This window comes from Entelurus aequoreus, linkage group LG04 (assembly GCF_033978785.1).
Source record: "Entelurus aequoreus isolate RoL-2023_Sb linkage group LG04, RoL_Eaeq_v1.1, whole genome shotgun sequence".
NCBI classification, from domain to species: domain Eukaryota; kingdom Metazoa; phylum Chordata; class Actinopteri; order Syngnathiformes; family Syngnathidae; genus Entelurus; species Entelurus aequoreus.
This window is the reverse complement of record NC_084734.1, coordinates 71,469,050-71,487,326: the sequence shown is the minus strand read 5'-3', so window position 1 is coordinate 71,487,326 and position 18,277 is coordinate 71,469,050. Positions and strand designations below refer to the sequence as shown.

The 18,277-nt window shown below is 42.0% G+C and overlaps 1 protein-coding gene across 6 annotated transcripts in view; it reads left to right on the top strand.

Annotated features, from left to right (window-relative positions):
* The window catches only part of LOC133648984 (actin filament-associated protein 1-like 1), a 77,112-nt gene that overhangs the window by 30,495 nt on the left and 28,340 nt on the right, over positions 1-18,277 (top strand). For 2 of the 6 annotated variants that reach the window (XM_062045619.1, XM_062045622.1), the window contains exons 3-4: positions 11,322-11,405; positions 17,175-17,300. In XM_062045619.1, the coding sequence (XP_061901603.1) occupies positions 17,177-17,300 (124 nt within the window). In that variant the 5' untranslated portion in view covers positions 11,322-11,405; positions 17,175-17,176. Of the gene's footprint in view, positions 1-4,488; positions 4,669-11,321; positions 11,406-17,174; positions 17,301-18,277 lie in introns of those variants that run through there. The other 4 variants (XM_062045616.1, XM_062045621.1, XM_062045620.1 and 1 more) reach the window with 3 other exon arrangements.

The window sequence follows — 18,277 nt, the reverse complement described above, 5'->3', positions numbered from 1 at the left end:
CAGGAACTAAAAAGAGTCCAAAAAACAAACACATGGCTAAAACAAAAACATGAACAGACATGACGCATGACCAAAACAAAAACATGAACAGACATGACGCATGACCAAAACAAAAACATGAACAGACATGACAGGCGCTAATTAATTTAAAACCTCTTCTCACTCCTGCGCTTACCAAAAGCATGTGGGATAGGCAAGCATGCGCTAATTATTTTAAAACTTCTTCTCACTCCGGCGCTTACCTTATCATGAAAAGCACATTTAAAAAAAAAAACGTAATTATGATCTTATCTTTACTTTTAAATGAGTCCATGCGCAGCTGCTTCTGATCAAAAGCATTGTTTATCTTTCTTCAGTTTTAAAAGTCTCTCTGTCTCGAAGGAGATATTCCTTTAATTATTACCTCCTGCTTTGATTGAAAGTCCAGTTTAGAAAACTGTCTTATTTTAGATATGTAATCCTCCATGTTAAAAGTGCAAGCAAACGATCGCCTCCTTGTTGCTGCTTGTTGTGTTGTGTTTACTAAGGGGAGGTGACGGCAAACATACACCAGGGGGCAGTATATACAAATATTTATTATATATATATGGACAATATATATATATATATATATATAATAATACTAAACAATACAACTAAACTAAGGAAATGGAGTGTGAACTAGAATACAAGAGTGTGTATGGCGTAAGACTATGTGTAGTATTTAACTGGAATGTGTGTTACCAAGTGTTGAACGAGATACGAGGAAGTCCAGGGGGCAGACAGGTGATCCGGGATACAAGCGGGGGTCCGTGGGGCTGAGAGGGTCGTCAAGAAGTCCGAGTCCAAAGTGGGGGGTCGAGGATCAAGGAATGCAGTCAGAATCCAGAGGGGTCCAGAGAAGTGAGGCGTACAGCTCACTTCCAAGGCGACGGAGGGAATTCTGCGGGGGACACGGGAGAAACAAGGGACAAATAAGCCACGGAGAGGGAAACAAGACGAGAGAGCATAAAGCTTGACGCTTACGGTACACCATGAGAAAACTAAGTTCCCGCGCCGATCCTTGGGTCCACCCTGCCTTTATCCGGCACACCCTCATCAGTAACAGGTGCGCAGATAACCGGTGAGTGTTTGCAGCTGGCGGCTGCTGCAGGGCGGAGACGCGCGCGGCGCGTCCCTGGGTTTGCGCGGCCGTGGGCGTGTCCCAAGGTGCGCATGGCAGGCAGGGGTCTGAGCCATAACAGTATCCCCCCCCTATGGACAGATTCCAGATGTCCCAAGACAGACAAACGAACAACATACTCACGACACAAGGGAGGGTGGAGGGGAGAACTGGTGGTGGGTCGCCGGCCCAAGTGTCCCCGAATCCACCGGGGACGAGTCTGGTGGCGGCGGCGAATAGAACGGTGCTGAGGCCGGCGAGGCAGGCGAGGCGGGCGACCTAGGAACGACCACCATCTTGGCCGTCGGTAAGGCGGACGCGAGTGTCGCCATGGTGAGTCTCGCCGGAAATGAGGATGAGACGTCGGCGAAGAGGATGACGTCATCGGCGGCGTGGAAGCGGCAGACGTCATCATAGCCGGAGACGAGGAGGGCAGCTGAAGAACTGGCTGAGGTGCTGAAGCCGGCGCTGCCGGCCGAGGTGCAGAGGTCGGCGCTGCTGGACGAGGTGCAGAGGTCGGTGCTGCAGAGGTCGGCGCTGCCGGCCGAGGTGCAGAGGTCGGCGCTGCTGGACGAGGTGCAGAGGTCGGCGCTGTAGAGGTCGGCACTGCTGGCCGAGGGGCGAAGGTCGGGGCCAGCCTGGGAGCTGGTGGAGACACGGGGAATATCCATGTTGTCTTCTTCTGCAGCACCGGTCTTCTGCAGTACCGGTAGTCGCAAGAAGGATCACTAACGCCCTCTACCACCAGGAGGCGGGAGTCATTTACTGACTCATATTTGACACATGCAGCTACGGTATATTAATAAAACATACGGTAGCTGCTTACTGTTATTTTTAGTATATTCAATAGCTTGGACCTTAAATCCTACTGAATAGCTCCGTATCTTCTTCCCTTTATGCTATTTTAAATTATTGAAATTAGCCTCCATTTTGGAAAATGATGCCTTCAAAGGTGAAGTGTCACTCGTGACGTGATGAGTTTGACCCGGCAGTGAAACGAGGCATACCGGTTTTTCAAAATAAAGCGCTTTGAAAGACGCAACTCCAACAACAAAAAGTCAGCTCTCCACCACTACAAACTAACATTATTAATAATAAGAATTGCAATTACCGGTATATAATAACACAATATTGATATTTTTCTTCGCTTTATGCGATTTCAAATTACTGAAATCAGCTTCCTTCATTTTGAAAATGATGACAGGGGAAGTGTTTCTCGTGACGTGACAAGTTTGACCCGGCGGTAATTCTAGGCATATGCTAATTATTTGCGAAACGAGTTTGACCCGGCGGAAGTGCAAAGCATGCGCTAATTATTTTGCGAAACGAGTTTGACCCGGCTGTAATTCTAGGCACGCGAATACTATATTCCCGGCGGCAATTCAAGGAAATACGGTACCAAAGAAGCCATCAGGTGCCAAGTTTGGAAAAAGAACAACAGAAAAAGATGAGAAACGGTGGGGTTTGACCAGGGCATACATCTAGCCAGGACCACCTGTGTTGGAGTGGATCACATTATAATATGCAGGTGTAAATTTACGTGGCTGGTGGGTGCATGGTGGAACCTTAAAATACTTGAGCTTGCATAACATTATACAAGACATCAACAACCTTTACTAAACCTCAGTTCAGTGAGCAAATGTTTTACTCTGCATATTACTCTGCATTTATTCCAAAAGAAAAACCAGCCTCGGTCAGAGGTGTTGAGAGCAGAACGTTATAAAAGAATAAAACCAATGTATGGGGGAAGCTATAGTGTCTCACAAAAAATAGAAAATAACCCACACCTTTCAGCAACAGTTTTTATGAAAGTGTATCTTATCAAGGCACAGTACTATAGTATAGAAATGAAACATATGTATTTACAGCCTGTATATAAGTATGGATTTACTATCCACTGATAATGACTCTTAGACAGCCAATATTTCCTAAATAGCTGGAAACACAGTAAGTCCCATGATAATTGTGTCTTGCCTACAGTCAAGCATAGTGTTGGTAATATTATGGTCCTGCGATGAGGTGGCGACTTGTCCAGGGTGTACCCCGCCTTCCGCCCGATTGTAGCTGAGATAGGCTCCAGCGCCCCCCGCGACGCCAAGGGGAATAAGCGGTAGAAAATGGATGGATGGATATTATGGTCTGGGGCTCCATAATTGCTGCCGGCGTTCTGTCGTTGTTCACAACCCATCGATATCTGCAACCCACCACTACTGAGCATCCTTGAACAAAATACCCATCGAAAGCAGCTCCCTCGTGTGGAGTCCTTGTGTAGCCGATGTTACTTCACAATTTTTATGGAAAAACCCACTATTAAAAAAATTTGAATTTTAGGTCAATAATCCCATTTTAGCAGATGGTATACGCAATTTTAGTTGTTTTTGTGACGATCTGTCTCTACATTTTTGTTTGTTTCCTTGTTTTGTATTTTTATTTACTTCCCATCAGTGCTCTTATTTTGTTTCCATTTCCTGTTTGTCCCGCTGAGCACTGTGGTTCTTCCCTCACCTGCTGATGATTGGCAGCCGGTGTGGATGCTCCATTTATGCCTGTCTCGAGCACTCCTCAGTGCTCGAAGATTGATCTATGTTTGGACCTGTTATGCACGACCGCTTCACTTTCTGTTTTTAGTAAATGAAAACTCATCTTACCTGCTCTCCGTTCTGCTGGTTCTTGCATCTAGGGGTCACTAAAACTGCAGCCATGCGAGTTCCTAACAGTTTTGCCAAAACATAGCTCAAGCAAAATGCCACTAGAGATGTGTTGTCCTGCAAAAGTGGACCATTAAGGTTATGTATTGTTGTCTGTGTGTGCTTGGGGGTTTATGAGTTTAGTGTTAGTGCTGGTGTTAGTGAAGGCATGTTTGATCATGTCGGAGTCCTTGAGTATGCCTGAGGGGGGAACAAGTTACCCACGTGTAACTTTTTGAAAAGTCTCAACTTGCCTATTCCTTCCAATCTACTCATTTTCCTCACCTCACCTTTTCAAATAAAAACACCCCCTATAACCTGGAAATGGCCACTTCATTACATCTTTATCAAACAATTCTCCAAAGTACATTGTGGGTTACTTTTTAAAATGCAGATTAATCATAGCCGCTTTAAGTTCATAACTGTCTCAAGAAAATATTGGTAAAGATTAAAGCTAACTATTTTTTTTTTTTAAAAAGAAAAAAAAGTTTGTCAGATGATTGGAAGAAGCCGTTTCCCAGGTGCTATACAACCCCCACTGGATTAGTGCAGACAGGGATCTAATAAGGGCACACAACCCTACAATCCCCCTGCCTCCCCAAAAGAAAAGAGAGGTGGGGAGAGTGGGAGGGAGGCAGTGATAACAGATCAGAGGGGAGGAAGGGAGAGGTGGGATTGTGATTTCAGCAGCAGGCAGGCTGGAGCTCACCTCCAATTGCAAGCCAGATACCAAGCAGGCCTTGACTGTTGAACATATCTCACACTATCTGCTTGGTATACATGAATGAACCCCTCTGTGTGCTGGAACTATGGTTGGACTCTCTTCCACTGTTGTGCAGGGTAAGTGTTGCCCAGTGCTCACTTCTCTACATATTGTAGGCTGAATAAGGGACAGGAGTTTGTCAAGATATCCACCTACTAACAATGAGATGTATTAATTGTAAAGCTTTGCAAAATGGAAGCCTGATGTGAGACACAGATGGATGTCAGCTTCATGGTTCTTGTTGATACCATTCTGCTAGCTCGCCACTGTACGGTTTAAAAGGCTAAACCCTGTTCTGGATTTTGTTTCTACCGCAGGATATGTAGGCAGGTTGGTTAGTTATTATTATTGGGGTATAATACCAATGCGACAGTCAGTGTGTCCTATGCCAATGAAGACAATCTAATTAATGCAACTTCACTGATAGTGTAGTGGTTCACTTGGCTGTACATCCACCATGTGTTCAGTTCAATTTCCACTGTTTGTGTGAATGTTTGCTCGTCTCGATAAAATCCCGTGATTGACTGTCAGCCAGTTGAAGGTGTGATTGGATAAAGCACCAGCTCCCTGCACACCTGAACTGGATAAGATGTACAGAACATGTAGGGATGGACTTTTAGGATAAATGTAAACTTTTTTTTAATCTGTTTTATAATATACCAAATAAAATGTCTTATCGTTGATTCAACACATAGTGATAATGAGTTGAGATATTCGTATTGATCGTAACAGACTGAACCAGTGTACCGAAACAGTGCGGGTTTTTATATGATGCTGTAAGACTTGCTTGAAAAATTGAAAACTAACTTAAAAAAAAGCTTTATTTTCACTTAAATTTGTGACATGCAAGTTGAAGAAAATTGTAATTATAAAATTATAACTTTCAATAATTCAATAATATGAAATACAATTCCCGAGCAAATTGTCATAATTATTGGAGCAAAACCCACAGCATGACAGAACACAGGAACTGTGCATAACAATAACTTTTGGTGTTATTTAATTATCAGAATCCCGGGGTTTATGAATGCACCTTGCTCACCATAACAGTGATTAGTGCATTAAGGACGAGTGGTGTTGCTTTTGCGGTGGTGGACTTGAGGATTGCTCTTGGCTTGTTGAGGTTGGCAATAATTTTTAAAAAGAGTGTCAGACTCTGTGTCGTGATGCTACATCACTTACAAGATGTTATTTGCACAATCTTAACTTTAAGCACTTGTTTCAGGTGGCTGAGTCTGCATCCATTTAGCTCTTAAAAGAGGCACCGGTATTTACTTATTAGGGTTCTGGTTACTGATGTTCACATTGGGTTTTGTTACCCATCCCTAGTTCCAAGTATGCTCAACTAATACAATTTCATACACAAAACATTGCTGGTGGCTCATTGGTGAAGCAGATTTGGTATCTTGCATCATGGTATTTTAGGATAAACACTAAGGATTTACATTTAACACTCAATTCAACACTAGTTTTTCTTGTTGCAGCACTTTATCTCTAGACACTACAATGTTACTCCACAATCTCCACTGGTTCATTTTCTTGCTGCTCTCAATCTCCTATCGGATAAAATTGGTCTCTGAAATAAATACAGGAGACACTCATTTATCTTCTTTCTCACCATTTGTTTTTGTTTGTTTTAGCTTTTCAGGACCTTTTGTTTTCTGTCATTGTAAACGCAGACGTGGCAATTATCTGTTGGTCATTAAATCCTCAGATGCATGTGTACCTCTAGAATAGGTGAGTGAATGTACAGTACTACTGAGACCAGCGCCTACCTGACCTGAGACCTGTTCAGTGGCCTTGTGGTTAGAGTGTCCGCCCTGAGATCGGTAGGTCCTGAGTTCAAACTCCAGCTGAGTCATACTAAAGACTACAAAAATGGGACTCATTACCTCCTTGTTTGGCACTCAGCATCAAGGGTTGGAATTGGGGGTATAAATCACCAAATGTTTCCCGGGCGCGGCTACCGCTGCTGCTCACTGCTCTCCTGTGGAAATGGGTCAAATGCAGAGGATAATTTCACCACACCTAGTGTGTGTGTGACAATCATTGGCACATTAACTTTGACTTTTTTATACAAAAGCTACTGAAAATAGGAGTAGTGTGTTTTGGGACCCTTTCCACCCTTCTTATCAAAGTATAGTAATATCAAATTACTTAAAGGGGAATTGCACTTTTTTGGGAATTTTGCCTATCGTTCACAATCATTATGAGAGACAGGAAGACAAATGTTTTTTTAGTTTTTTTACTGCAGTCTAATTTGTATTAATCGGCTTGTTCTAAGTGGCTAGCAATGCAGCTACTGGGTTTATAACATTTTTCTCTAGATCACTTTGAAAATGCGGGCAGCACGGTGGAAGAGGGGTTAGTGCGTCTGCCTCACAATACGAAGGCCCTGAGTAGTCGTGAGTTCAATCCCGGCCTCTGGATCTTTCTGTGTGGAGTTTGCATGTTCTCCCCGTGACTGCGTGGGTTCCCTCCGAGTACTCCGGCTTCCTCCCACCTCCAAAAACATGCACCTGGGGATAGGCTGATTGGCAACACTAAAATTGGCCCTAGTGTGTGAATGTGAGTGTGAATGTTGTCTGTCTATCTGTGTTGGCCCTGTGATGAGATGGCGACTTGTCCAGGGTGTACCCCGCCTTCCGCCCGATTGTAGCTGAGATAGGCTCCAGCGCCCCCCGCGACCCCGAAGGGAATAAGCGGTAGAAAATGGATGGATGGACTTTGAAAATGCGTTCAAAAGACACCAACTTCATTTATGTTCCGTAACCTGCATAATGACCAAGCTGCAGCGACATTGTTATTGTAAGAGCGAACACAGAGGAACTCTTTTTTTTAGCGTAGTAACACATCGCCTTGCGACGGCATGCTACGGCATTAGTCGTAAGTTAGCTTCGGAAAGAGGTAAGTTAGCTACTGCGTCAACAGCTGAATGGCTTTTGGGTTTGTAATGCTCAACACAATGCAATAGAACACCAATCTGTACTGAACAAACATTTTACAGTATCTGTGACGTATGAACCCATATTTTATGTATTGTCTGTACACAGCTAGCTCCACAGTCTATGTACTGTAGTTGTAATAACAAACATGATATGCTGTATGTATCATGATCAATATTATAGTGATTTTTTCAATGGTCCAGCTGGCTGGGGACGTTTTTTTCCTGTCGATTTTGGGTAAGCAACCCATTTCCGTTGGCGTAGCTTGGCTCAAAGTTCCACATTTATATCATAAAGTCACACCCACGTCACTCTCTGCTTCCATCTGCTCCAACGTTTCAACCTCTCTTCGTGCTCGCTTCTATAACCAGTGGTTCATCCTCCGTGCATTCAGGTTCAAAAAGATAAGGTTGTGAATCCTCTAAGGCTGCAGCTAACGATTATTTTTCTATCGATTATTTTTTCGATTAATCGGTTAATCTATAGATTATTTTTTTCGATTAATCTATAGATTATTTTTCCTTTTACCGATTATTTTTTTATTCAAAATGAAGATGAAAAAATAAATGTAGGCCCGTTTTTTCAAAAGGCATGGCTTTTATTTACAAAAAAAAAGAAGTATGGCCACCCAGTCAACATTGACAACAACATGACTAAATATTCTGTAACAATGTAAACATTTAAAACTTTTAAAATTTAACAAAATTAAAAGTAGCTTATTTGCTTTTTAATGTGCAAATATAAGAGTCAACATCCAGTGCAAATCTTAATATTCTGCAATAGTATAAGCATTTCAAAAGTAAAAGTATTGCTTATTTTGCTTTAAAATGTGCAAAAATAAAGATAAACATCCAATACAAAAAAGTGCAAAACGAAATATTCTGTAACAACAGTGTAAACATTTCAACAAAAGTGAAAGTATTGCTTATTTGCTAAAATGTGCAAAAATAAAGATAAACATCCAATACAAAAAAGTGCCAATCTAAATATTCTGGAGCACTGTAAACATTAAGTATTGCTTTTAAAATGTGCAAAATAAACATCCAGTCCAACACAGTACACAATAACCAATTCTACTCATTCCAGTGAGTGTCTAACAGTTGTAATGAAGAAAGGTTAGCATGTCTACATGCTTTGGTTCTTTTCTTATTTACAATATTCCCAGCAGCTGAAAATAGGCGCTCAGAAGGGGTCGATGTGGCTGGAACTGAGAGCTAATTAGCCTTCACCTCAAGCCAGGATTGCGAGTGAGCTGAGCTGCAGTTTAAGTTTCTAGAAGGTCAACGGGCTCATAGTGATGTTACTAGTAGTTGACTGGGAGGTGTTTATTATCATTTGGGGAGAGTCCGCTGCCTGATGCTCACCTGCTAAACACCTATCTGCTCCACGCTGAAGCGCTGACTACATGCGCTCTGAATACGCACTGCTGATTGGCTGATAATGCTTCGTGTGTACCAATCAGATGGTTGTGTGGGTGGGACAATGCTGCGTGTGTACCAATCAGATGGTTGTGTGGGTGGGACAATGCTGCGTGTGTACCAATCAGATGGTTGTGTGGGTGGGACAATGCTGCGTGTGTACCAATCAGATGGTTGTGTGGGTGGGACAATGCTGCGTGCTGAGACAGAGGCAGACGGAGCAAAGCAGCTTGCTAAGACTTTAGCTTAGAAACTCGTTCGGTACACCCCCGTACCGAACCGAAAGCCCCGTACCGAAACGGTTCAATACAAAACACGTACCGTTACACCCCTAGCAGATACAAATGACACATTCATGTTTTTGTGTAATGATGACAACGTATGCTCGTGCGGACGATTGACTAGTTGATGGTTTTCTTTCAAATGTTCGTTCATAGCCGTTGTGCTGCTATGATAGGCCATTTCCGCTCGACACAGTGTGCATACAACAACATTATTAGGCCGTTTATTGAAATACTCCCACACTTTTGACCACTTTTGGCATGCTTTTCCCCCCTCGCTCGCACCGCTCGCATCGTCTTCTTTGATCGTCTGCTTTGCGCTTCGCCATGACGGTAGTGTGACGTCATTATGCGACGCGTCGACGCACAAAAACGGCGTCGACGTATTTACGTAACCGATGACGTCGACTACGTCGACGCGTCGTTTCAGCCTTAGAATCCTCATTTGTCCAAAAATAGTCGTCTTCATTGTCTGATGCCAAGTCTGCCATGATTAGAACACACACGTGTTTGTTCCCGGATGTAGAAAAACACATTTGTTGCAGTAAGTCGGAAGTACGCTGTTATGGAAAAGGAAATAAATACGCTGAGAAAAGAAGTTCCGGCAATGCTTAAAATAACCAAAATACGGTAAATATTGCACATAGTACATATTTTTATTATCAATCAATCAATCAATCAATCAATGTTTATTTATATAGCCCTAAATCACAAGTGTCTCAAAGGGCTGTACAAGCCACAACGACATCCTCGGTACAGAGCCCACATACGGGCAAGGAAAAACTCACCCCAGTGGGACGTCGGTGAATGACTATGAGAAACCTTGGAGAGGACCGCATATGTGGATAACCCCCCCCCCCCTCTAGGGGAGACCGAAAGCAATGGATGTCGAGTGGGTCTGACATAACATTGTGAAAGTCCAGTCCACAGTGGATCCAACACATCAGCGAGAGTCCAGTCCACAGCGGGGCCAACAGGAAACCATCCGAGCGGAGACGGGTCAGCAGCGCAGAGATGTCCCCGATTAACGTATCTGTTACTACATTATATATATATATATATATATATATATATATATATATATATATATATATATATATATATATATATATATACTTGCAGTGTGTATATAAAACATTGATGGAGGGTTTGGAAGTTGTTTGAGGGTTTTGAAGGCTACAATGGTGACTCTCATTAGCCACTTTTTGCAAGTGTTTTTTGTCATCTTTAGAATCCTAAAAAAAAAATAGTGCTTTCTTGTCTTGCATAATGATTGCGAACGATAGGCAACATTTAAAAAAAAGTGCAGTTCCCACTTTACCTTGAACACAATGTGCATGTGAATTGTGAACCAGGGGATTCAAAGAAGACACAGCAAGTGACTGCATTTAAATGCAAATTAGTTGATAGTGCCCTGCAGTTACCTAGGCACAATAACATTTGAAAGGCCTGAGTTAAAGTGCAAAAAAAAAACAAAAGAGCAACATTTGTTGACAATAGGTCTGTTTTGTGTTCTTCACATTCCATTCCTGTTGTCACACTGAAGTGACAGATCTCTTTCAACCAATGAAAAGATGGCATCTGAATCTAAAGCTTCCATTCACTTTTGTGAGGTTGCCAAAATGTTATGCGGTACGGAACGGTTGTTTTAGTACCCACTGGACATGTAATAAACATTTACTTTCGTCATCTTAACCAGACCGTAGGCTCGGTGGAATCAGTGAAGAAACAGTTCGGCCCCTTGAGTTATTTTGTAATGCTGTAGTTTTTGACTCTGGAGAGTTTTGGTTGACATCACATTCCTCTTTAATTAGTTGGAATGTGCTCAACAGTATTGTGAAACAGGGTGGCTGCTGAATGACTTAACTGTCACCTCGGACAAAAGTTATTTATGTGTGAGTGTGTGTCAGCGAGACAGACTCAGCAAATCTCATTAAGGAGGGAGGAAAAACAGTGTGTATTTAGCTAAAGTCAGATTATTTTTCATATCAAGCATTTGTTGGACATGTTGGCACAGGTGCGCTGTTTGCTGACATGATTCTAATTCCCAATCTGTCCCCACATCTCTCCCCCCTCATCCATGTAGTTTGTACAGCGTCTGGAACAAAACGTCTACGCTTGCATCTTCACCCACAGGCTGCACTTTGCAGAGGCTTGCACTATTAACAAGGTGAGGAATTTGTGTAGTGTTTACCAGCAATTGTCAGACAAGTGACAGGAAGTCAACATTTGAAGGACCAAAGCTATTAAAAAGCTCATGTTTTCATTTGCGGGGTTTTAGGTTTGAAACAGCCACAGTCAAGGGTGGTAAAAGTTAAGCTTTAATTAAAACATGTGAAACCTCCAAGTTTAATTTGGTTTCCTTCCTATTGGAAGGCAAACAACTGCAAACTTAAATGATCATCTGTTGTTTTAGGTATGCATGATGCTGTGATTTTAAAAGCATGACTTTGGATTTAAAGTTGGTCCTTTGTGCCTCATGTGTCAAATAAATAGAACTTAATTCTCATTTTGGGCAAACTCTGTTGCATATGTCAACATTTATCAAATCAGAGTTTATTAAACTCTAGTCCAAGTATACAGAAATGTTGTTCACAGTTTTGTGTCAAGGCATCGCCATTATGTGCTTGCTAGATCTGATTTAGCGCTGACTATAATTTGTAATCCTCTGACTCACAGTTTTGTCTCCAAGGTTAGGGGAAGCACAGTTTCACTCCAGAGCCTGAATCTAAACAGCTGGAATCTTTGGCAAAGTGACAGCATTCACTTGGCCAAGCATTGACTCCTCGCACAGTGAGTCGGATCATAATGAGAAGGGTCAAAGTGGGAGATCCTAACCCTAATCAATTCCTCATGCCAACTTCATGGAGTGTGGTTTTAGTACAATTGAAGGAAATGCTTGTAAAGAAGAAGTACAACAAACTGCTACTGTAGCTGTACTATTTGATTGGAACATTGATGGGCCATTGTTTGACCCCGAGGAAGACCCACCTCAAGAAAAAAATGTCTGAGTGAGAGCAGTTTACTTAACCTGACTCTCGCCAGATCCTTGTAGTTTGCTGAGCTCCACACAAGGATCTGGGCTCGAAGGCAATGCAAACTCCTTCAAGATAGCAAAAAATAATGAACCAAACAGGATCGCCGGGCAGGATTTCATAGATGTGACGTAGCGCCGAAGCGACTGTTTGATTCAAACAACAATGGCGGCACGCAGCGAGGAGTCGTATGCTGACATTGATTCTGCTATTGCAACTGTTTTGTCGAATTTATCGAATATGAATTCTTTAAAAGATGAACAGAGAACGGTTTTGAAGGCATTTATTAACTTTTCGCTCTGTCTTTATCCAATATGTCGGCTGTTCTGTTTTGGATTTCCCACGTAACGGGTTGATTTCGATTTGAGTGGTTGAAGTAGCTCGTTTTTCAAGATAATGGACAAGTGGTTTATCCAATCACATCCAATGATTTTTTTTACAAGGCCTCGCCTTCTGAAATACATCTCCTATTGAGAAGTCCCAGATCATTGTGTGGAGCTCACCAAACTACAAGGATCTGGCGAGAGTCAGGTTACAGTTTACTCTCACAGCATTGACAAAAAACATGCATACATAACACATGGTTGTACTGTAATGTAATTAAAGGCCTACTGAAATGAGATTTTCTTATTTAAACGGGGATAGCAGGTCCATTCTATGTGTCATACTTGATCATTTCGCGATATTGCCATATTTTTGCTGAAAGGATTTAGTAGAGAACATAAAGTTCGCAACTTTTGGTCGCTGATAAAAAAGCCTTGCCTGTACCGGAAGTAGCGTGACGTCACAGGTTGTGGAGCTCCTCACATCTACACATTGTTTACAATCATGGCAACAAGCAGCGAGAGCGATTCGGACCGAGAAAGCGACAATTTCCCCTTTAATTTGAGCGAGGATGAAAGATTTGTGGATGAGGAAAGTGAGAGTGAAGGACTAGAGGGCAGTGGAAGCAATTCAGATAGGGAAGATGCTGTGAGAGGCGGGTGGGACCTGATATTCAGCTGGGAATGACTAAAACAGTAAATAAACACAAGACATATATATACTCTATTAGCCACAACACAACCAGGCTTATATTTAACATGCCACAAATTAATCCCGCATAACAAACACCTCCCCCCTCCCGTCCATACAACCCGCCAATACAAATCAAACACCCGCACAACACACTCAATCCCACAGCCCAAATAACCGTTCACCTAAAAACAATGACTAAAACAACAATGACTAAAACAATAAATAAACACAAGACATATACTGTATATACTCTATTAGCCACAACACAACCAGGCTTATATTTAATATACAATGTTCATACAGCACATATATTTCCCCAAAGTTACGTACGTGACATGCACATAGCGGCACGCACGTACGGGCAAGCGATCATATGTTTGGAAGCCGCAGCTGCGTACTCACGGTACCGCGTATCCAACTCAAAGTCCTCCTGGTTAGAGTCTCTGTTGTCCCATCTCCACAAGCATGCGTATCCAACTCAAAGTCCTCCTGGTAAGAGTCTCTGTTGTCCCAGTTCTCCACAGGCCAATGGTAAAGCTTGACTGTCATCGTTCGGGAATGTAAACAATGAAACACCGGCTACGACGTAGCCGCTACGTGTTTGTGTTGCTGCAGCCATCCGCTAATACACCGCTTCCCACCTACAGCTTTCTTCTTTGCTATCTCCATTGTTCATTAAACAAATTGCAAAAGATTCACCAACACAGATGTCCAGAATACTGTGGAATTTTGCGATGAAAACAGACGACCTAATTGCTGGCCACAATGGTGTCCCAAAATGTCACGCGCAAACGTCATCATACCGAGACGTTTTCAGCAGGATATTTCGCGGGAAATTTAAAATTGCACTTTACTAATCTAACGTCTAACGTATTGGCATGTGTTGCAATGTTAAGATTTCATCATTGATATATAAACTATCAGACTGCGTGGTCGGTAGTAGTGGGCTTCAGTAGGCCTTTAATATACACATTGTACACATTCACAAAGCTGACCCTTTTCAATATCCACTGACTGAACTTCTCGATTGAAACACCTTAAATACACACCTTCTAAGACTGCATGTGTTTGTGTGTGGCTGGTGCAACAAGTCTTGTGGCCATATGGCCGGCCGCCCAACAAATAGTTTTCTGGCTGAGCGACTGTCCGATGGCTGACCCCAACAAGATGCATGGTTCAGCAGGTCTAACTAATGTAGTTGGGTGCTGAAAATGGAGCAGGAAGAAAAGAGCTTGTTATGGGTTTGGGTGTGATGGAGATGTTGGAGCTCAACCAGTTGTCAACAAGTTGTGAGGTTTTATAGGAGTACACAATTGCACGCTAGCGCACGACAGTGTTGAATGAAAAGCAATGAAAAGGACACAGAATTGTGGTTTGGTTTTTGGAGCACTTGCTTGGTTCTGGAATCACATTGGATAACACTGGAATTCCAACACACGTTTGCCAGTTCAGCAGGTTGTCCAGCAGCTGTGGGGATTAAGGGGCATTTTTACCAGATGGTATCAACTTTAGCGTGCAGCTGCTTCTTAGTTGTTGTTTTTTTTACTCTTGTTAGATTTATCACCAGGTAGTTTTAAGTGTATAATATTATACATTATTTAAATCAGCACATCTTTGGTTACAGGCATGACACTGTTTGGTTTATTGTTTGTGACCTAAAACTACATAGAGTAACTATGCTTCATTAAACTTTGAAGACGATTAGCATATAACGGGCAAAAACCCATTCATTTTTAATTACCGTAATTTCCGGACTATAAGCCGCACCTGACTATAAGCCGCACCAGCTAAATTTAGGGGAACATACAGATTGCTCCATATATAAGCCGCACCCGACTATAAGCCGCAGGGTTTTGATGTGTAATTACCGTAGTATATAGGGGTTCCTGCTACCACGGAGGGGATTGTCGGGACAGAGATGACTGTTTGGGAACGCAAAGCGTCCCATTTATTAACAATAAATCTTTCAATCATTCAATCAAACTTTCACATCTTTGACATGGCGAACAGCATTCGTGCAGAGTACAAATAATACAACGGTGCAAAGTAATACAAAGTGCTCACCTGTACGTTATCAAAATAACCAGCCTACCGGTATATGAAAAGTCAGTCTTTAATCATTGTGTCATCGTCTTCCTCCTGCGTACTAAAACCACCGAAATCCTCTTCGTCGGTGTCGGAGAAGAACAGGCCGTAAATAAGCCGCACCCTTGTATAAGCCGCAGGGACCAGAACGAGGGGAAAAAGTAGCGGCTTATAGTCCGGAAATTACGGTAAATTATGATCATTTTTCGGACTATAGGTCGCTCCGGAGTATAATTCGCAACGGCCGAAAATGCATAATAAAGAAGGAAAAAAACATATATAAGTCGCACTGGAGTATAAGTCGCATTTTTTGGGGAAATTTATTTGATAAAACCCAACACCAAGAATAGACATTTGAAAGGCAATTTAAGATAAATAAAGAATAGTGAACAACAGGCTGAATAAGTGTACGTTATATGACGCATAAATAACCAACTGAGAACGTGCCTGGTATGTTAAGGTAACATATTATGGTAAGAGTCATTCAAATAACTATAACGTATAGAACATGCTATACGTTTACCAAACAATCTGTCACTCCTAATCGCAAAATCCGATGAAATCTTATACGTCTAGTCTCTTACGTGAATGAGCTAAATAATATTATTTGATATGTTACAATAATGTGTTAATAATTTCACACATAAGTCGCTCCTGAGTATAAGTCGCACCCCCGCCGGCCAAACTATGAAAAAAATTGCGACTTATAGTCCGAAAAATACGGTACTTTTTTTAGTTTAGCCTTGGGGGAGGTCTGCCCGTCAGATGAGTACATTTCTGTTTGCTGTTGTACATTTTGGCTATAGAACTTCACAGTGTAATGTTGGAAGATGTCTCATATTTTGGTTACCCCCATGTAGCAAGAGGTGCATTGTTTCTGAAACGGCTTTGGTGTCATATCGCAAAAGAATGGTGTACCAAATTATGTTTCTACGTGTGGTTCTAATTGACGCCTAATGTGATATTGCTGCAGGCAAAATGAAAACAATAAAGACTTATTATTGGGAGAGAATCTTGACCTGTATCATCACCAGACAATGCTCTGTGCAAACATCTGTATTCGTTTTATTATGCGTTATTCACTGGACCGAACATTTTTTTGTGTTGGGTTGTCGCTATGACAACCAACCACAATGACGAGTACAATGGAATGTAAGGGATCCTTAAAATAAGGGTTCATGAAAATCTGGCTCTATTTTCAGGGTGTGGGAGCATCTCAAATCAACATATGATGTGACCGCTTTGTTATCTGACTCTTCAAAGTTGTTCATTTCAAACAGGATCCAACTCTTGGCTTGTGTGCGTACGTGCCTTCAAATCTCCCACCTCTAGGATAAAGATCAGGTCTCTACAATGAAAAGCTTGGCTGCTGCCTCGTAAATGTGCTCTCTAATATGTTGTTTTTGTCACACTCTCATAGTTCTGTCAACGTAATGTCAAAGCTTTTGATTTTCCTTCTCACCATTTGATCAGAAGCTGCTTTTTTTCTGTCAGTGCGAGCCAGACGTGTTTCTGAGCTGCTGCATGAAGATGTTACTGGTTGGTTTTTGTTTTAGGGTTTTGGTGTCTTCAGTTCCTGTTTGTTCTGCTTTAATGAGGACCCATGTGTCCTGTCATTCAATGCTTGTATTGTTATTGTTGAGTCTGGGGTCTATCAAAGGAGGAGAGTGATGGTCAGAAAAGGGAAATACAGAGCAACAGCAAAGAGACAAAAGAGACATGCATCTATTAGGGCTTGTTTAGACATTGTACCCCGACCTTTACTCTCTCTGATGACACCCTGACCTTTCACCTCGCTGCAGCAATGGAGGTGTTGGTGAGTGAGCTGAATGCACTCCTAAAGTTGCTGGACCAGGAGACTCTGAGCTCTTCAACCCAGGAGAAGAAGACCGCCGTGTGGAACCTCTTGCAGAAGATACAACCATCAGGTCAGCCACAAATAATGAAGACTATCCCAGATTAAAACATATAGTTGTGATCAAAAGTTTACATACACTTGTAAAGAATGTAATGTCATAGCTGTCTTGAGATTCCAATAATTTCTACAACTCTTTTTGTGATAGAGTGATTGTTGGTCACACAAAAACATTCATGAAGTTTGGTTCTTTTATGAATTTATTATGGTTCTATTGAAAATGTGACCAAATCTGCTGGGTCAAAAGTATACATACAGCAATGTTAATATTTGGTTGCATGTCCCTTGGCAAGTTTCACTGCAATAAGGCGCATTTGGTAGAAATCCACAAGCTTCTGGTTGAATTTTTGACCACTCCTCTTGACGAAATTGATGCAGTTCAGCTAAATTTGTTGGTTTTCTGACATGGACTTGTTTCTTCAGCATTGTCCACATGTTTAAGTGAGGACTTTGGGAAGGCCATTCTAAAACCTTAATTCTAGCCTGATTTAGCCATTCCTTTACCACCTTTGAGGTGGGTTTGGGGTCATTGTCCTGTTGGAACACCCAAGACCCAACCTCCGGGCTGATGATTTTAGGTTGTCCTGAAGAATTTGGAGGTAATCCTCCTTTTTCATTGTCCCATTTACTCTCTGTAAAGCACCAGTTCCATTGGCAGCAAAACAGGCCCAGAGCATAATACCACCACCACCATGCTTGATGGTAGGAATGGTGTTCCTGGGATTAAAGGCCTCATATTGCTGGGTATTGTGGCCAAACTGCTCAATTTTTGTTTCATCTGACATCACATGGACAAAGATAAGACCTTCTGGAGGAAAGTTCTGTGGTCAGATTTGGTCACATGTTCAGTAGACCCATAATACATTCATAAAAGAACCGAACTTCATGAATGTTTTTTGTGACGAACAAGTATGTGCTCCAATCACTCTATCACAAAAAAATAAGAGTTGTAGAAATTATTGGAAACTCAAGACAGCCATGACATCATGT